This window comes from Dipodomys spectabilis, unplaced genomic scaffold, assembly GCF_019054845.1.
Source record: "Dipodomys spectabilis isolate Male_0828 unplaced genomic scaffold, ASM1905484v1 ptg000256l, whole genome shotgun sequence".
In the NCBI taxonomy this organism is placed as follows: Eukaryota; Metazoa; Chordata; class Mammalia; order Rodentia; family Heteromyidae; genus Dipodomys; species Dipodomys spectabilis.
The window spans coordinates 2,032,345-2,053,908 of NW_024870933.1; the positions used below are offsets into that span (position 1 = coordinate 2,032,345).

The 21,564-nt window shown below is 34.5% G+C and overlaps 1 protein-coding gene across 13 annotated transcripts in view; it reads right to left on the reverse strand.

Moving 5' to 3' along the window:
• Slc4a10 (solute carrier family 4 member 10) overlaps positions 1–21,564 on the reverse strand; it is a 274,758-nt gene that overhangs the window by 25,952 nt on the left and 227,242 nt on the right. For all 13 annotated transcript variants that reach the window (XM_042699499.1, XM_042699500.1, XM_042699494.1 and 10 more), the window contains 5 exons: positions 17,691–17,796; positions 13,126–13,287; positions 11,322–11,435; positions 9,862–10,023; positions 29–280 (listed from right to left, as the gene is read on the reverse strand). In XM_042699499.1, the coding sequence (XP_042555433.1) occupies positions 29–280; positions 9,862–10,023; positions 11,322–11,435; positions 13,126–13,287; positions 17,691–17,796 (796 nt within the window). The remainder of the gene's footprint in view (positions 1–28; positions 281–9,861; positions 10,024–11,321; positions 11,436–13,125; positions 13,288–17,690; positions 17,797–21,564) is intronic.

Consider the following 21,564-nt stretch of genomic DNA (forward strand, 5'->3'; position numbering starts at 1 on the left):
ATGAATTTATAAAGGCAGATTTTATTACCTTCAGGATACTGGTCATAAAGACTGATGAGCCCATAAGAATAAAAATCATAAGCCCAGTAACCCTTTGTTCTCGAATGCCAAGAAATTTCGGCTGTTCTCCTGGAGCCGAACATTCTGATTCCAACTTCAGGCTGTTGACATGAGTGATGGAGAGGACGGTGGCAGCCACAAACCAGGGCAAGCCCATGATGGAGCACACCCCAAGCATCACGGCCACCATCAACAGGTCCAGATGGTACCCACAGCCTTTCTGTTAAGAAAGAAAAGGCACTTTGTCAACAGCACACCAAAGATGGCCTGATGAATTGAAACCACTTCCTGACAAAACAGGAGAGGCCCTCTATGGCCAATCCCCTCTAGATAAACTCTCAATGAGTGACTTTTTCATTGGGGTAAAATAAAATCATACAGCCTAAGCTCCCTTAGTTGTACTTATTTTTTATCTCAATATATTGCAATCACTTTATCTCAATATACTGTTTTCATTTTGTTTCCCCTTGAGAAATGCAACTCAGTCCCAACTTAAAATGGTAGTTTTGTCTCCTCTGTAAGCTATTCCAATACCACTAATCAGCTACTCTGCTACTCTACCCCACCATCCCCACCTTCCAAACTGTATTAAACTAAAGTCTTTCCAAGAAGCACATAGAAAAGGAAAGTGAGGAAACCCAAATGCAATGGGGGTGTGAGGACTTGTACTAGTGACAGGATAACTAGCTCAGGTCTCTGAGGAGAGATTTCAATGATGAGGAAGAAAATCATTATTTTTGCCCATGGCGTCATGTAGGGATAGGAAAGTACATACAAAGCTTTTGGTAACGAGAAACTTGGCTTCTTTTGTGTTCCAAATCTAGCTTTTAAATTTTTTTAAAATTTAACTTCAAGCTAAGGCACTGGTAGCTCAGTGTCTCAAGGGGCTGAGATTCAAAAGTTTGTTATTTGAAACCAGAACAGGAAGGAATGTTAATGAGACTTGGTCTCCAAAATAACCAGCAAAAAGCAGAGCTGAAGTTGTGATTGAAGTGGTAGAGCAAAGAAATAGCTCCAAAAAAAAACCAAAAGCAAAAAACAAAATGCCATTTCACAAGAGAAAGTGAAATAAAGGGTTAAGGGTGTAGGTTCTGGAGGACAGACTTCTGCGGGATTAAAAGCTGACTCAACAACATCATTGACAAATCACTTAACCTCTTGGGCTTCTTTTTCCTATCTGAAAAAAAAATCTGCTAATGATAAATAGAAAGCACCTCACTGAGCAGTTAAGAGAATTGAGTCTTCTAACCTTGCAATTCATTTAGAATAACAGTTTCTGTGTAGTAAACACCTAGGCAATGTTAGATATTATAATATTTTAGCAGTTGAACAGTAACACATTTTCTACTCATTTTAAGACTTCTAAATAAAATTATGTCTCTTAGTAGCAGATAAATCTCCCATATTTTTCTCAATATTGATCATAGGTTTAGCAAACCATTAACACACAAGAAGCAATTAATAAAATTTACGCATTGACTTTTTAATAGGAAATTGAAACATCACTGAAACATTTCAGGATTGAATTTAAGAACTGTAATTCTAAAAATAAATACAGCAATTAAATTGGATGTGATGGTGAGACAAAATGGCCATTTCTTCAATAAAAATAACCTTGGCCTTTTAAGAGGCAGTTTATCAAACTGCACCCAGTTTGTAGTTCACGGCAAGTTCTCATAGCCTGAAGGGTGAAGCATCGTATTTGTTATATAATTGCCATGTGATGTTTTTCTCTATTTTGTTGTTGACTTCTTAAGGAAAGGATCATTAAAGTCACATATACTTCCTTTCTCCTTCTTATCTTTGCCAAATTATAAAACTCTGAGCAATGGTAACAAGGAGAAAATGGGAAACATTCACTCAAGGACCTTTCCTACTGGAATGCCACCAATTCAGTGGTAGCCTTTCCTTATGTCACTTAGCTCAGGCAGTGTTAGAGCTCACTCAAATGAAAACTTTCCTCTCAATTTCCCTGGAAAACATGTATTTGGAAAATTCTTTGCAAGTAATTCAGGAAAGATTTTTATTGATAAAAGTCACAGAATCATCCTGGTATCTGCATAACTCTAAAGGCATAGGGAGACATTTTACTCGGGTCATATGGGTTCCTGGTCTTCCTGCAAACCATTTTGGAAGATGTGGTTCCACCACATAGAACACGTGTTGATCCCTTTAAAGGACAATGTCTTAAGTGATTGTAAGGGTGTGCTGTTCTAGAGTAAAACTGATATAGGGAGTGCAGTTTCTAAATAGTCAGATACCTAGCTCTGAGGAAGTACATGTGGTTGTGCCCCAGAGCATTGTAAAGTTGTAGTAGTGCTGAAAGGAGCAGAAGCAATAAGAAAATCTGGCGGCCAGGATGTGAACAACAGAGAAGGACAACACAGAGAAAGGCCTTGAGAATAGAACTTGGGCATTTTTTCATACCATGGACTAATAATATGAAAAAGTATTCTTTGTGAGAATGATTTAGTATTTCTCCGAAGAGCTGTTTTTCAAAGATGATAAAATGTAAAGAGTGAAATTCTAGATTTAGAGTTAGAAATTTAAATTTGAAATGTACAAAGCTAGCTTTGTTATACACAAATACATCATAAAAATAAAAAAATGTATAACTTCCTCCTGGATTATTCTGTACAACAATGAGATCATCTTGTCTCAGTGAAAACCAAAGAAAATAAAACAGTCCTGGCACTTCCACTAATTAATCAGGATCCTTCTTGCTTTTTATTTAAACTGTCTTTAAAAATTTGGTCTTTGTATCCAGATTATTAGCTGATAAGCCTGCCAGCCAAAGGGAAGTATCCCTTTGTCAGAGAGAGAACTCTGTACCTTCTAACATATTTCTGTATGTTTTTTTCTCAAATACAGACAGAACTGGAGCTTTTATTCTCACATTCATCCATGAATCATGGGAAATGGACATATGGGAGGAAAAGGGAGCATAGCAACAGGTGATGCTTCACCAGACCCCACTAAAACCAACATGCAGCAAGACAAGAGGCCAGCCAAGAGGACCATCTGATACCCAGATGCCACTGCTGAAAACTCATTTCAAAGCTTGGCAGCAATCTCCTGCATCTGTCAAGTTAACCACATAAAAGACTATAGATTGACATGAAGAACCAGGCTGACAAAGAGGGCAAAAAAGAACATATCAAATGCCATAATCATCAAGAGAATATGGTGCCAAGTGAATGTTGAAAATGCATTCATTTACTCAAGTGAACTGGGACTGTATTGCTGTTTATTAAAAATGATGTCAAAAGAAGCCTGAACTGTCTACAGAAACATGTAGAAAAGCCCACAGTTGTATCTTAACAGAAACTTTCTTTTATTCAAGATAATGTCTCTCATTTGACGTTGAAAGAATATGCTTTAGGGGGAAAAAAAAACCTGTTCTTTTAATGTGTGTTTTTTTTTAAAGAGATTCAGTTAACCTATGCCTAGCTCACATCTCTAAGGAAGAAACAAACAAACAAATGCTAGAGTGTGGATTCAGATCTCTATATATCAAAATATAAAAAATTTCTAATGACATTTTTATGTTCAGATTTTATAAATACAGCTTTGTTCACTCTTGAATGTCCTAAAGGATCTTGACATACCCTGAGAACAGAGCTTTGTCTAATTATTGCTTCCTCATTTGCAGCTTGTGATAAGTCACTTAACTGGTGAGTTGGGCTTTACCATATGAAGCCCCAAACCTTTGTATTGTATACATTGTAACACTTATGAATGATTATTTTTCAACAATTGTCATGAAAAATATCATTCAAAACAAAACTAGCTTTGGGTGATGGATGACACAAAAAAATGAAAAGACCTAAAATATGTTTGATGGAAACAAAGAATAAAGTGAATTCTGAGATGGTCCGTATCTGTGATGGTGGATTAAATATACCTGGAGTATATATACACTGTACAAGGTGCTCCATATAGAAACCAGGAAATATGATTCATTAAAGCAATTTCAAGGAATTTGTCAACCAAGAAAAAATGGGTTTTCAAGTAAGAAAAGAAAAATAAGTAAAATGTGGAAACGTGGTTAACTTGTGGTCTGGGGATATACTAAAAAAATCTTTTTTGTGACAATGTGGTTCAAGCCAAAGCCAGGAGACTTTGCAAACATTTCATGAAACAACAGGCGGGGAGAACAGCCATGGAACAAACTGTTATTCTGGGTAGAGTTCTGAGAACGTGGTATTTTTGTTGTTAACAAGAAAATCAGCAGCAATGAACTATACTGTAGCGAAGTTTATAGATGGCAAGGGCTGTAGGCCAAAAGTAAGTTTTCACAGTAGATAAATTATGTCTTCACTAGAAGGAACTTGCTTTGAAAAACATCTCTGTCTAAGGAGGAGCTTGGATGGCAGTGTGAGCAAGGACAATGACTACCTGTGGCACACAGCAGAGTTTCTGATGAAGCCAGATTTCCTCTACTTTCACTAAGTCTATGACGTTACAGGGCAAAAATATGACCTTTTTGATTATACTTACTTATTTGCATACTAAAAAGGTTGCATGGTTTCCCTCATTTGTAATAATTAGAATGTGCCTATAAATCTATAAGTAAAACCAATGGATTGTAAAACACATAATTACACTTGGATATGATTAATTAAGCAGCACTCTAAACAGTCACACAGTGAGACCAAAGGAGGATATTCTTAGGAGAGGATCACAAAGGCTCAATAGCTATGTGCATATGATCATATAAAATGATGCTTATCAAAATGAACTTCAAGAAATGTAAACAAAAGGATTTTTTATTTTACTTTTTATGGCTCTTTCTGTTTCTGCTTTTCCCATTTTGTCACTGTTTTAGATTTACATTCCTTTTGTCATATATGTAAATGTATCTGTTTTGGAAGGGGAAAAGGAAACACGGAACAGTGGGATGAAGGGTGAACAATTTAGCAGTGATACTCACTAGCCACTATGTTGAAAATGAACTATACAATTTCGGGGTGAATGGGGTTGAGAGGGGAAAAACTGGGAGAAAATCAAGGAGGAGATGACACTGTTTTAAAAAATGTACTCAATATCTTACTTATGTAACTGTAACCTCTCTGGTACATCACCTTTACAATATTTTTTAAAATGGTTTACAAATCTAGCCTTGGGTTTATTTCAATGACAATATACTAAATATTTTAGTTTTGATTTCATTCTATGAATAGAAGTATTTGAGATGCTCAGTTATACACTTTGTTGTTGTTGTTGTTCATAGAGCTTGAACTCTGGGCCTGGGCTCTGGCCCTGAGCTCTTCAGCTTAAGGCAATTACTCTATCACTTGAGCCACAGTGCCACTTCCAGTTTTCTGGTGGCTCATTGGAGATGAGCTCACGGACTTTCCTGCTTGGGCTGGCTTTGAACCATGATCCTCAGATCTCAGCTTCATGAGCCACCAGCACCCAGCTATTTTAGTTATTTCTGTACTCTATGTACAGTGGGAAATAATGTGTCACTCTGGAACTTTGGGAAGGATTTGAATGGCACAGGCTCAATACAGGCTGATGGAGCACAAGAAGCAAGAGTGTAGGCAATGATTTATAGGTTTAAAAGACCTGGACAGAGCAAAGATACACAATGACTAAGAAAATAATTATATCACCCTTAAAAAAATCATCTTAATTTACTACCAATTTATTTTGACATGATTCCACTAATACTTAAAAACGAACACCTAAATAGCTGAAATCATAGACTGTGCACAGAGAAAATTTCATCAAAACATTTATTTTTGCCTTTCTTCTGCTAAAAGTTAAACAATAACTATATTGGCTTATTGTTTTCCTAATATATTGTCTTCAGTTAATTTTAATATATGCCATTTAATAAAATATTACATATTCATTAAAAATAATTGATATGAATGATCAACATGATAATGTTCCTAAAAGAAAAAAGCAATATACGGAATTTCTTTTTAACCAGGCTTTTTTTTTTTTTTTTTTGCTTATGTGGTGCTGAGGAATTGAACCCAGGGCCTCATGCATGCAAGGCAAGTGCTCTACCACTGAGCCACCTTCCCAGCACAATATATGGAAATTTTTACTTAGTACTAGATTTGTAACTCAGTGGTAATTCCTTAGTTAAATCGGTAGCAGGAATGAATGAGAAAGTAGTGAAAAGAGGAGGAAGAGGAGACAGGTGGAGGGAGGAAGAAGAAAGAAAGGAATGAAGGAAGAAAGGAAGGGAAAGAGGGAAGAAGGAAAGAAAGGGTAGGAAGGAATTAGTGATGGAGGCAAGGAGGAAAAAAAAATATATATATAGTTGGGTCTAAATGAAACAACACTATTTCTAGGTAATTACAGTATTTTTCACTTTTATCCTTTAACATTTATAACCTGATTTTAAAATGAAAATCATGTCTTACTTTAAAATGAAAATAAATAGATATGCTTTCAGTAGTATGAAATTCTTCCTATATCTTAGAGAATAGCAGAACAACACAATATAATGTGTTTAAACTTGTTTTATAGATCTAACTAATTGGTGATCAATGACATCAACAATCAAGTTGTGGTGTTATTTTCCTTAGTAGAATGCTTTTTCAAAGTAAATATTTCAAACTAGTGACAATTAATAATGAGGCTACTAAACTTGAAAATCTGACTTTCTTATTTCAAAAAGTAATTATAAAAATAACTTGGATTTTCCAATGCTGTATAGCCTAAAGAAGTGGCTTACAATGAGAACTAACTTAATGAGAACTTAATGTGATTTGTGGGAACCAATTATTTAACTTAAAACTTTTCTTGCCAACAGGGATGATTTGGCTTTTTTTTCTAATTTGTATGCCTTTTATTTATCTTTTTTTCCTGCCTAATTGCTCTGGCTAAAACTTCTGCTACCATATTGAGTAAGAGTGGTAAGAATAGAAGCTTTTGTCTTCATTCTAATCTTAGAGGAACGGCTTTGAGTTTTTTCCCTGTTTGGTATGATATTAGCAGTAGACTTGCCATGTAAGACAGACTCTTATATCTGATGGTATACCAAGGAGACAATCTTTGTGAATGCTGGGCATGACTAGGGTTTAATGCTGTGCTACACATTTGGTTCATTTTTCCCACAATGCCACCCAACTTCTGCTAAGGACATGCTACTTTCAACAATTCTAAAAATGTTCATTTTACCACTTGAATTAAGTTTGGTACATACTCTTTGGGGCCTGAGAGTACTATACATTTTATCATGTTTTTTCAAACATCATTTCTGTAGGAGATGCATATTTTCACAAAACTAAGGGTTAGGAACAAGCAAGCCAAGCATTGGACTGACAGTAATAACATGGGACTGCCTAAGATCCTCTCCAGATTAACTGAGCCGATTAATTCACAGGGAGGCATTTATATTTTTGATTATAAAGTCCTTTTATTTTATTTACTTATGTATGTTATTGCATTTGGCTGAAAACAAATGTAATAAATCAACAAATTAGATGAGTTTACCGTATTATTTTATTTACTTATGTATGTTATTACATTTGGTTGAAAACAAATGTAATAAATCAACAAATTAGATGAGTTTACCGTATAGACTGTATTGTTCTTGAGGCATGATCCTTCTCTATCTTATTAGTTCAGGACTTATATTGAGAGGAATACTGATATTAATTAAATGCTCCACTGTACTGATTGCAATTAGTTAATGTGTTGATAATTTTAACAAAAAATAAAATATTTCCTTCCAGTTAATGTGATTTTTATAAATCAAAACAGGCCATAGTGGTAATATCCACACCACAGAAATCTGCAAATATAAATCAAAGTCACTATTTTGTACACAGAGAATGATTGTTAAATTGGACTGACACACCACTGCTCTAGTTCTTAGAGCTTCTTGAAATAAGCTTAAAAATATATCTCTAAGGATAATTAAATATTTTACTTAACAAGCCCCAAATGAGTTGGACAAATTTTTTTTTAAAAAAGAGGGAAGCAAGGTGCTGAGCATCTTAGTTACAATCTCCAAAAAAAATGAGAAATGTTCCTTTTTAAAAAATTATTTATAAGTTGTTGTGCTAAGGAGTGACCATTCAACAAATCAGTTTATGAATACAATGCATCGTGATCAATGTCATCCCTTCCACCATTCTTCCCCATCCTTCCCAACCCTTTTCTTCTCCTCAATTTTCTTAATTATGTGGGTATGCATTAAATTGTATTCTCCCCATCCCTTCCTTTTTAGTGTGGTGGTTCACTCTTGTGATCCTTAGAATCCAAAGCTTTCCCTGGGAAAATTATGTGACACCCTACCTGAGAAAAAGGGCTGTGAGTCAAACTTCAGTATAGAACCCCACAAAAGACAGATACAAGTTCTCTTTAACACATGCTCCAAATGCCTTCTTAGTAAGGTAGGTCTTACTCCTTCTAATCTAGAGTTTAAAGGATATGTTAAGATAGTTGGAACAAAATGAAATTGTGTATATTCTTTTTAAACAAGACTTGATTCTAATTATTTTAACCATTTAGTCATTTCATTAATTTTGTTTCGTATATACCTATAAATGGAAGTGTTCACTGTGTCAGACAATTGCATGATAGTGAAAAACTTAGATAATCCATAGCTACCAAATGACAGAATAAAAAGGAATAGCTATCCATGTGTATTCTTTTTGTGAAAAGTAAAGTTAAAACCTGCAATAAATGGAAAACAAAAATAAAAGAAAAATGAATAGACTTAGTGATCATTATGTTAAAAAAAATAAACCAGATAAATATCACTCTATCATGTGCAGGATCTAGTCCTTAAATGATAGGAAAGGAAAATGAGTTCTGTTGTGGAATGCCAGCAAGAAGAGTAGAAAAAAATGGAGAAAGTTTGGGGATGTGAATATGCTCAAAGAACTTTATATACATATGTGACAATAGAACACTGAAATCTGTTCCTAGTGTTCTAACAAGAGGGGAAGAGAAAGAAGAATGGAGGGGATGAACTTGATTGAGGCAAGCTGTATGCATATATGTAAATATCACAATGAAACTGCTTTGTATAATTAACATCAGATAATGGAAATGGAACAAAAAATGAAAAAAATCTGCATTGAAACACAAAGAAGTCATTTATAATTGTAACATTGGCTGTTTTAGGCATTAAAAACAGAATAATAATGACAGAAAAAATCTAATTAAATTCCCTAATTACATTTGTAATTTGTATTTGTAAGTGTAACTTTTTCTAACAAGAATTCAATGTAATGGATATTGCTTAGGATCAAATCAAGGAATAGATAAATCCCAGATGTAAGACAAATTGGCAAAGTTGTAATGACCAGGATAGATTATTTGATTAATATGCATTAAATATGCTAAAATGAGGACCTTAACAATGCTTTGTTTTTTAAGTCCAGAAAGTAAAGCCTCAGACTTTAGAGCTTAGCTAAGTCCTACAAATATATATTTTTTTATTGTGAAAATACCATACAGAGGAGTTACAATTACATGGTCAAGATATGAGAACATTTCTTATCAAGCATTGTTGCCTCCTCCTTTGTTTCCCCTTCCTATCCCTTCCCTTCTCCCTCCCTCTGCCCTCCTTACCCCCCATATTCTGCATTTATTTCTACAGCAAAATATTTAAATGGTGTTTATAGATTCATAACTGTTATTTTATAATTGTTATTTTTATAAGCTACCTTACAAGGTAGCTTTAAAATAACAATTATGAACTTATAAACACCATTTAAATATTTTGCTGTAGAAATAAATGCAGAATATAGGTAAGTCTGCTGAACACTGATTGCTACCAGTTAAATTAGAATTATTTACATTAAAATGGATGTTAACATATACCTTTAGCTTATGTTCTTTTCTGTTGATGATGACAGCTGTAATCTGTTGATCCATAAAAATTAGAATAGTACAAAGCAATGCTGGAATAATAGCAGCTATGACTGTCCACCATGGATTTGGACCCAAAGGTGTAACAAACCAGCCACGATCATCTCTAGTGGGCTGAGAAAATCAAGCGTATATATATTAGTAGTGGATTAATGAACACTTACTTAAATTAAAAGCCATAGATTCTAACAGGAAATTATAAACTTGCAAGCCAAGTGGGTTACAATAAATCATGATACTCAGGATGTGTTATAAGGTAACAGCCATTATTTGAACTACTTTAACTCATCCTATATAGCACTCTAAAGATGATGGAGGGGCTGGAAAGTTGGCTCAGTGGTAGAGTGCTTGCCTTGCATGTGTGAGGCCCTGGGTTCGATTCCTCAGCACCACATAAGCAGAAAAAGCAAGAAGTGGTGCTATGGCTCAAGTGGTAGAGTGCTAGCCTTGGGCTGAAGAACTGAGAGACGGTGCCCAGTCCCAGAGTTCAGGCCCCATGACCAACCAAAAAAGAAGAAGAAAAAAAAAAGATGACAGAGATAAGAAAATCAAAACAAAGAGTGATCTAGTAAATTGCTCAAAGTTCCAAAGTATCTTTAAGTGGTACACATGGAATTTAAAGTCTGACAAACCAAGAAAATAAAATATTATTAATATTTACCTTGTGCTATTGTCAAATATATTTATATTTACAAATAGTACATTGACCACTGGTCTAGAACTAAGAAAGACAAATCAGAGTCTTTTGTTTTCAGCTTAGAGTCACAGACAACTGGACAGAATGTTTCAATATAACATAAGTTATTTTATACATAGGCATATGGAAATATAGGAAGAGTGAAACAATTAAAAATTAAAATTTAGTCACATCTGAAGCTTAACAAGGGTCAGCTTCATCTAAACAAGGATAATGTCTGAGATGAGTCCCAAAGGAATTCATTGAGACAACTTTATGGGGGTGTTCCCAGCCCTGTTTGACAAATGAGAAAAAAGGGGCATACAAAGGATAAGTTACTGGTTCAAGGTCACATACCTATTCTATTCAGAGACTATTTTTATCTGACTTTTAAGCCCTTCCCATTGTATAATTCTGCCTCAAGATAATGAATTTCTTCTTAGTTTCAAAATGCTTCTTTGTTTTTTTAGGACTTGCATTACACATAGATATTCTCTCTGGGACAACTAACAGGAAAGTTGTTCAAGCAACGTGCAGTTATTTTCATATGATTTATATATATATATATATATATATGACAAAATTTAAGTCATTCTATGTATACTTGTTTAATTCCTATCTATTTATTGCATATTTTTATTTTCCTAAGTGCTAGAGTTATAGACATTGAGTTATTGAATATTATATAGAGAGACATAAAAAAGTAAATAGGTGCTGAGAAGTATAATAAATTCACCTTGAAAACACTTGGTACTTGTAGTTTTGGTGATGGGATCCCAATGGCATAGTCAATTAAGACCATACACAAAATTGTAAGAAAGACAGCAAAATCACTCACGATGGATCGAACCTAAAAATAATGAAAACACTTGTCACTTGAATGAGTTATAGATATCAAAAATACTCAGGACCATAACCTAGAGTCACACATTATGAATACTTATAAATGATACATAATATCATAATATATTTTATGTATTCTTATATATTACTATTAGCTATGACAGAATACATGTTACATATTTCTATCATTAAGATGAGTATGTACTCAATCTTTCCAGAATGAAGACTTACAGAGTAGCCCTAGTGGTGTTCATGCTGTTTTCAATATATATTTAATACCCAAGTTTATTATGAACCCAAACATGTGAAAAATTAAAACACAGAATAAGGTTTTGTGACAAAAATTTGTTTGAATTTTAGGCTTCTTTTTCACCCAGGTAACATTTTAATATGATAAATCTACAGCACCATAAAAATAATGTTTTTATTTAAAAATCTTAACATTTTATTTTACCTAGGTTCTAAGTGTTGTGGCTGGTAATATGCTCAATAGAGAGGGCAAATTTAAACTTTATTCAACTTAATATGTATGCTAGGCCACATGTGGACCCATGCCTACAATCCTAGTGATAAGAGACATTGAAGGAAGAATATCATGGGCCAGGCTAGCCTTGGCAACAGTTCAATACATCATCTGAAAACTAACAAAGTCAAAAGGAAGTAAAGGTATGTTTCGAGTGGTAGAGTACCTGCATAGCAAGTTCAAGGTCCCAAGTTCAAACTCTAGTAATAGGGGTGTGTGTGTGTGTGTGTGTATGTGTGTGTGTGTGTGTGTGTGTGTATGGATGGATGATATATTTTATGTAACCAGTTGCTCAAGCCATTTCTCATTTGTAAAGTCATTTTGACCAAACACTCATATAATTATAAGCAAAAACTGTCATTAGAATTCCTTCATGATATGTATTAAGTACTTACAATATACTTAAAATTACTGCTTCAACAGATATAAACATAAAATATGATTTTGAATTAGTCAGAATATGCTTTGAGAGAAGAAATGGATCTTCCACCTCAGGAAGAAGAAAGTGATAGAAAAAGAAGCCCTCTCTGGAAAGAACAGTTCTTGAAACATTTTCCTAGAGTGGAATTTTTATCAAAATTTATAGCTCAACCCTAAAAAGCTCATTTTCTTGTTTCTTTTTTTTTTCCTTTTTTTTTCCTTTTGGCGGAATCAGACATTATAGGTGTTACTTTGCAGTGTTAAATATTGAACTGAGCTGTTTCTCTGTTTACTTTCCTTTCCAAATATGCAGATGAAACATGGTGGGTTAGGGGAGGGACTGACGCTTTAAAAATGGAAAAAGAGAATAATGTTCCAATGAGGCTTTCAGGGCTTTCCCAATTAGAGAAGTAACAGTGGCTTCTCCGAGGTATTTGTCAGGTTGGACTACTTCCCACTGCTCACTGGGCAAAAACGTGCCAATCAGTAATGCAGTGTGGTTTGAATTTCCAAAAAAAACTTAAGTGGGAAAGTGTGAGTTAATCCTTGCATTTGCAACAAGGAAAAAGCTTGCAGAACTCTGCCCTCCTCCCTGCCACCTCTAGCACTCTTCTCCGCTTTCCACACCCTACCTCTAATTCAACAGGTCCTTGACACAATGCCTTTTTCTCCTCCTTTCATTCCATCAAGTGTCCTGAAGAATACATATTGTATGTCATTTATATTTAGATCAGGAAAATTATTGTCTAAGTACCTTGGTTGGAAAGTATCTGCTGGTCTTGAATTGTTTCAGGGTGGCTGACATTGTGACTGTAGAAAAGAACAGGATTACAGACCAAAACAGAACATCTGGGACATAGGGGTGATCGTGGCCACAGGCACGTCCAATGTACTCTCCGTGAAGGGATTTGCATTCCTGCCGCAGGAAGGAAAGCACATAGAGCAATTAAGGTAAAGCTAGCTACTTATCTTTCAGAAAGTTAACATCTGATCAATTGTAGTTGAGATTCTCAAGCTGGTTTATGGCTTTCACAGCAGACATTACATATGTTTTCCAAGTTCTTTGGATAAGTAATTGCAAATTATGTACAATTGGGGCATGAACTATTTTGTTAAACTTTATCCTTAAAAACTGAACTTAAACTAAGGAAAACACGATTTACCAATTAGTATTTATTAAACCTCAGAGCTACTAAGTTCCAAACACCAGATAAACTGAAAATATAATGCCCTTGATAATAAATGATTACTGATAGCAGACACAAAGTCAAAATATTTTCATACATCATTTTAGTTTGTACACCAATTGTATAGACTTATGTATATTTCATATCTGAGGCAACTGAGGCATGGATGAGTTAAGCAATTTGTGGTAGCCTTGCCACTGATAGACAGCACAGAGCTGAAACACAACATGATTTCTGTGGTGAGAATTAGTGCATATAAAAGAAGAAAAAATATTTTGAAGAATTATCTAGTTCAAAGTGCCAACACAGTTGAGAAAGGTAAGATATAACAGTGATAGATATACTTATGAAAATGAAATTGTGAGTCATAGATAGGACTCTTGAACCTATGTTAAAGAACAAATGACCAAAAGAATCACTATATGAGTGAGGCATATCATAGTTAATGATTTCCCTGTGATCATTCCTTTTGGTACTGTATCTCTACTCCTGAAAAAAATCTAATTACTCCCTTAGCCATGCGGTGGCAGCAAAGTCAAAAAAATTTCTACAAGAAAACAGCTCTATGCTTCAGGACAAGGGGCAAACCAATGCAACAGCGATATTCACAAGACAGTATGTTGGAAATGATCAGTACAACTTGAGGGGGGGATTAGTGGGGAAGGAACGTAGGAGAAAAATGAAGGACAGGGTAAAAAATTTCACAAGTAATGTACGTATTACCTTACTATGTGAGTGTAACCCCTCTGCCCATCACCTTGATAATTTAGAAAAAGAAAGAAAACAGCCCTACAAATATCAAATATTTTGAAAAGTTAAAAATATATAAATATATCCTGTTGAGGTCTTTTTGGTTTCTCTTGTTTTATGTTGAAAATCAGACGACTAAATAATTTTTATTTGAAAAAAGAAAAGCTTAAATGATCCCTTGACCTTATTAGTCCTTGAGGTATTCTGTCCCTGAGTCAAAATTGAATTGCATGTTGGGTATGGAGAGATCCTAGAAACAGTGTGTAATGAAGTGGTCGCTAACACAATCTGCCTAGTGAACTGAATTTCAATTCCTGGAATCTCTGGGAAACGTAGAAGGTACGTTTGAAAGATTCTAGAACACATTACACGTAGTGGTATTCTCATCCAAAAACAAGCACACAAGTAATAAAATCTACTTGAGGTAACTACCATGTCAGATTTTTCAGAACGACTGTGAGATCTCCTTCTAGCTGTCTAGAGGAGCAAGGTGGGCAGGAAGGGATGGGTGACAATGTTGAAAGGGGTGACATTGACCAAGATGTATTACTAGGCTGCTCTGTCCTTTGTAAACTAAAGATAATTTTTAATGCTTGTTGCCAGGTTCTAGTGGCTCACACCTGTAATCCTAACTCCTCAGGAGGCTGAGCAATCTGCAGATCACCATTTGGAGGGCTGCTTTCCTACCCAGCCCAGGTAGGAAAATTTGTGAGACTATAATCACCACTTAAGCACCAAAAAAACTAGAGGTGGAGCTGTGGCTCAAGTGGTAGAGTGCTAGCTTTGAACAAATAAACCTCAGGGACAGTGCCCAAACTGAGTTCAGGCCTCAGGCCTCAGGACACACACACACAAATGCTGTTGACACAGTGACTTCTATTAATTAGTCTTCAAACACCTCCAAGTTTATATAATTGCTATTAAGTTGTCAAAAACATAAGTTTCATAAAATAAATGAATTTGGAACAAACGTCCCGCCCTCAGTATACATACAGTTTCGACAATCAAAATCTAATAGGTTAATTGCTTGTGAATATTTAAATTCTTGCAGAGATTCTTTTAAAAGGCTGATTTTAACCTAAACAAATACATATGCATATATAAATAGAAATCTTAATATATTAGCTTTCATAAAATACTTGAATTAAATAGTAAATACATAAGGAATTATTTTTTCAAGACAAATGTTTAAGGTATATTGAACTACATAAAAGTTTGAGAAAAATCAAAGAAATCCCTTTCTTTTTGCTGAATTAGCAACATATGAATTGTGATTCATGAGCTACACAACAACTCAATAAAACAACACAGCAGACTAACAATATATAAAAGAAATATCTCTATTAAAAAAATCTATCTGTAACAGTTATTAGTACAATGCTTTATTAACAAAATACATTTGATGGTATAGTTTTATTAAAGAAAAAATTCAACATAGACAACTTTTAAGGACTTTCAATCACAAAATTTACAGTGTTTTTTTAATTACATAAAATTCCTTTTGGTAATAAAGTTCATTTACAGTTAAGATTAGCAGTTATCTATTGGGGGGAAAATCGATGAAACATAATGTGAAACCTTCTGCCAGTATAGAGAAATTTAAAAATTAAGGAAAAAAATCCACCCAGTGCTATATTTGCTTTGATTCTGAAATCGAAGCACCTTAACAAAAACACTTCTATTATCAAGACAACATGGCTAGCACAATTAATTGTGCTCGCATTTTAAAAGGATTTTTTAACATGTAAATTTTATTATTTATCATTAAATTATTCAGAGACTCCTTCATACAATTAATGTATGCTAATAAATGAAAATAGAGGCAATAATTTGTTAATAGACTAATGCACATAGACCAATTTATCATGCATAATAATTCAGCAATAGGATTGTTTTGGTTATTCTATTGAAGACTACATCAAGAAAGGATATAAGCAAAAATCCACTTTACAGAGGGGAATATAGACAGAAAGTCAGGGAAGTGGATCCAGCAAGATCCTATGTATAAATTCTACAGAATTTTTTTTTGTTCAGAAAATTGGTCAATTTAAATGGCCAAATGGCAGAAGAGTAGAAATGGTATTTTTCTATGATAAAATAGATAAAAAAGTAAACATAACACTAACAGAGAACGACAAGAGTAAATGAAAGCTTATATTAGAGAAAATGACCAGGATAATAAAAGTAGTAAAATATATATCAAGATAAATTTTCTATATATTTTTATTGTAAAGCTACTGTACAGACGGGTTACAGTTACATGAGCAAGGTAATGAGTCCATTTCCTATTGAGCATTGTTACCCCCTCCTTTGTTCAAGATTCAGATTTGAACTCTGAAACAATTTGGTTTGAAATCTCAAAAGAAAGTTAAGAAAAATAGACCAAGTGACACAAACTTTTCCAAGAACTAAGTTTAGAGATTTTTATCTGTACAACAAAAAAAAAAATCTCTACATTCTAGTAAATCATCCACTTACTAAAGTAGCATGTGCTCTACTAAAATTTGCATGGTTTTGTTAGCTATTATGGAAATGGAGCTAATGTAGATCAGCAAAAGTGCTGAAGGTTGTAATGTTTTTAACTAGCTAGCAAAAACAACAAAGAAAAGTAGGACTACTCAAAAATTTTTATATTTATTAAAAGCAGAACACTAAGGATTTTTTCATATTTCAAGATTTAATTAAACAGAAATAAAGGATGTGGTTATAGGTGTGAAAGGAGTTTCATAAACGTTATATAGTAAATTAAGACTTGAGAAATACCACAGTGAGAAAAATGAAGATTAATGTTTAAGAAAATCAAACAACAAGATTTAACTGTCATAGTGAAAATGACTTCACTATTCCTTTTCTGGAGTGGAATATGGCATGTAAAATAGAAGCAAGAGAATTCTGTTGAGAGGAGTGCAAGAATTGTTAAGAGAAGAAATTATGTTCACCCCTAGGACTTCAGTATTTACACTAAAATAGGAAGTTCAGCCACTCCCCTTCAATACATTCTGAACAGTCAAGTAGAAGCGTCCAAGGCACTTTCCACATGAAAGGCAGACTGATTCCTGCCATATGGTTTCATTTAGGTCAACAGCACTCATATTTAACATACTTTCAGTCCAGCTCATGTATCATTCTGCTATGTGTCCTTTCAAAGCAATTCGGGTCTATGAAAACTTTTAATAATAAATGAAAACTCCAGAGTAGTGAAGATGCTTTAAACGGAAGAACTGAACATTTAAAACAAGGCTATTTCTTTCCTAATCTTATGCAGTTGAAAATTTTATTAGTGGCAGTAATTGATTGTAAACATCAATGATAGCCCTGATAGAAAATAACTCAACATATGATTTTTTTCAACGTATGATTTATTCTTCAATGTTTTACTTACTGACACAGTTAGATTCTCCCAAATTATGTCAGAGGCAGAAATATTGGATTCCCTCCATTCCTTCAAGGTACCATTGCTGGGGTTATGTGGCGCCACACAGTTACAGCTGAAAAGACAAAGTAATGTCTTTTGAGAAATAAGTGGCTTTTGAGGTTACAGCATCCACAACATTTGTCCATACAACAGTTGCATGGTTAGATCACCCCACTACTCTAAGACAGGCTACTTCAAAACTCAAGACAGACATAGTGCTTGCATTCCATATCACTCTACAGCATTTCTTGGAGTGAGAGATCCTTGCCACAACTCCTTGTCTGTAAATTATAAGCCAAGTGGAAAAATGATAAGCAGCAAAATATATAATATTATTTTAAGTACTATTCTAGGTAATTTTGTATAACTATACATGTACATGAGCAAGGTAATGAGTACATTTCTTATCAAGCATTGTTGTCTCCTCCTTTGTTTTTTCCCTACCATCTCTTCCCTCCCACTCCACAACTACACTGTGCTCCTCCCTCCCCACTAAATTGTAAAGTTCGTTTTTCATCATAGTGTCTTGTATATCTCACGTTGCAATGGGTCAACTTGTATTCCTATTTAAACAATTTGTTTTTTCCCTTCTACTCCCCAAATTATACTGACATCAAATACAGTGAAAACAGGGGTTATACCGTGAAGAAGGGACATACAAAGCAACAAAAAAATCACATGGTACCTTATAAATACATTAGAAACAATAACAAGAAAGAAAAAAAAACCACTGTGTCCTTATCTTGGGGTTCATTTCGCTTGACATCATCTTATCTGACCTTTTCTGCTTGTCCCAGATATACTAATTATTGTAAATAAGGAAAACCACGGGATCTATGTTTCTTTGGGCTGGCTTACTTCATTTAGCATAATTTTTCCAAGTCTTTCCATTTCCTAACAAATGGGGCAATGTCATTCTTTCTGGCGGAGGCATAGAATTCCATTGTGTATGTATACCACATTTTCTTGATCCATTCATCTACTGAGGGGCATCTGGGTTGATTCCATATCTTAGCTATGGTAAATAATACTGCAATAAACATAGTTGTGCTGGTAGCTTGAATATGGTATTGTTTGTGATCATTTGGGTACATGCCCAAAAGTGGGACTTCTAGGTCATAGGGAGCTCTATGTGGAGTCTTTTAAGAAAACTCCATACTACTTTCCAAAGTGGTTGAACAAGTTTAAGACACATTCTATAAATGTAGTTGGCTTCCAAGATCACCACATGCACTATATAAAGTTCATTTGACTGTTGTCTTTGTTATGTTAATAGAACGGTTGGAGCTAACCACTATTGCTAGAATTATTTCCATAGAAAAAGAGCTTACAGTTTGTACCTGGTAAACTTCTCATGCTACAGTATCTCTTTTCTGTCTTCAACATCAAGAATTTACGTTTCTAATGTTTAAACCATTTTATGCTGCCTCAAGATGTAACTTGGTGCCATTTTCATCATGACAGCCAAAATAAAGTCATCTAAGTTTCACTGTGTTTTCCTTCCAGCTGCCCTTTTCAGAATGTCTATTCTTTAAGAAAATTCCTCATATCCCCCTGCAGCCCTGCCTCCGAATCATGACAATTACTTTCTTAGCAGCAACCTCAGCACTGATGGACATGGGCAGTGTCCTATTTTCAAACTCCATACAAACTGTGGTATGGATTCTTCATCTACCTTGCTCACCCTGTATTACATTCCCTCAGGGCCATGAGCTCTGTTGTCCAAAATGATTGTCCCATGTTAGTGGGGGCAGGGGTACGAGATGTTAGTGCATTCCTAGTGTATAGTCACATTAATACAATGGCCTTCTGAAAATGCTGAGCCATAAATATCATGTAAAAGCAGCAAATAGTAGGGAGACATAGCCTGTGGAGTAAGGCCCACAAATAGACATTAGCCCCCTATGTGTTCTTGGCAGCACCCCCTGGCACACTTCCTCCATACAAAAATCAATCTAAATTGAAAGAGCCCATTTCAACGGGAAATACTTATTTTATTCATCACAGACATTACATATAGCTAGATAATTTTGGAGTCCACACATCTCATATCTGAAATCTCAGCAGATAGTTCTCACAAGTTGCCTAAATAGGAAAATTAGAAAGGACCTCAACCAATCCGTGGTGGCTGGAAGAAAGCGTCTGGCTGATTTATCAAGAATACAGTGAGGGCTGTGGGAAGGTGGCTCAGTGGTAGAGCGCTTGAGGCCCTGGATTCAGTTCCTCAGCACCACATAAGCAGAAAAAAAAAGCCGGAAGTGGTGCTATGGCTCCAGTGGTAGAGTTCTATCCTTGAGCTGAAGAGCTGAGGGACAGCGCCCAGGCCCAGAGTTCAGACCCCATGACCGGACCCCTCCCCCCCCACAAAAAAAGAATACAATGAGAAAAATGCTATTTCTATCTTTTCTCTGTACTACTGAATTCATTTCAAATTGTTCTAATTCAAAACTACAAAAAGTAAAGAAATGAAAAACACAAGTAGTACTATCAGCTAGAACATGAGCTCTGAAACGAATGATTCATCTACAACAATTTCTCATGAAAAGAAATGAGCTAGGGGCATGCTGTAACTGAGATACTGAGCCACCCAGCCAAACTTCATATACCCATTCAAATCCAGGCATTTAGCTAAATGACTTTGGACCAGGTTTTTAAGCATTTTGTGTTTCATTTTTTTCTTTTAATTTATAAAATGGAGATGATGGTAATAACGGACTTGCAGGGTTATGATGAGGGCAAATGAGTTCATATGAATTAAAGTACCTGAACAGCCCCTGACATAAGTCAATACTACTATTTATGTGTCATCTTTAAGAGTGGATGTTGTCAACACAGTTAATATCACAAGTTCCTGAACTGGATAGTCAGGCAATCACAAGGCAGGGACAAAAGGGTAGTATTATTTGTTTATTTTTATTTTCTCTGCATTAAAAAAAACTCAGTATAAAATGTAACAATTTTGACTTGTGGTGTTGGATCACTTGCCTTAAAATTCTTTTAAAACCAAATTCTTTAGCACTTTTTATTTCTTAGAGAAAAGTAAATTCTCTAAGCCATCTTATTTATTCTAATAGCCACAGAGTGATTAGATAAACACTATAATTAAATGCCCTCATCCAGAAGTTTTTGCATTTGCTTCAAGGCTAATGGAGGTGATCAATCTTCCTTACACTAGGAGAGTCTGAAGCTGTCTTCTGGAAAACATAATTTGGTAGAACTCCCTCAACATTGTTACTAATTTTAGTCCCTGGGCTGCAGATGTTCTCTTCTTGGTTTTGTAGTTATTAATAGCACTCTCCTGTGTGCATTGAACAATAATGGTCTGGTATTCATTTCTTTCAAGCCTCCTTATTGACTAAATTAGCCCCCAGAGTGCTGGATAGCAAGATAGGTATTAATAAAAGTTATAAACGCTGAGAATTACAATCTGTAAGTCAAACATGTTTATGATTATTCTTTTTTAGTTCAAAAGTAGTTTGAATTACAAAAATAACTACACTATAGAATCATTATAAAAGAAAAAAAGCAAAAGACATCTGTCCTATTATTTCAATTAACAACTACTATAATTTGTAGTATATTTGTTTCAGTAGTTCGAGTGCATATTTTCAATATATTTTTATAAGTATATAGTATTTTACACCTTTTTAAATAGCATTATAATGTAATTTATCTCCAGGTTACTATATAACCCTCTAGAATCATCATTTTGAAGAAATGTAATTGTTTCTTATTCTTCTGTAATTAAACATTTAGTTTTTTCTTATTATATCTTCAGCATAGTTATTTTGCTAGTTATTTTGTTTTGTTTTTTTTGTTTTTTGTTTGTTTTTGCCGGTTG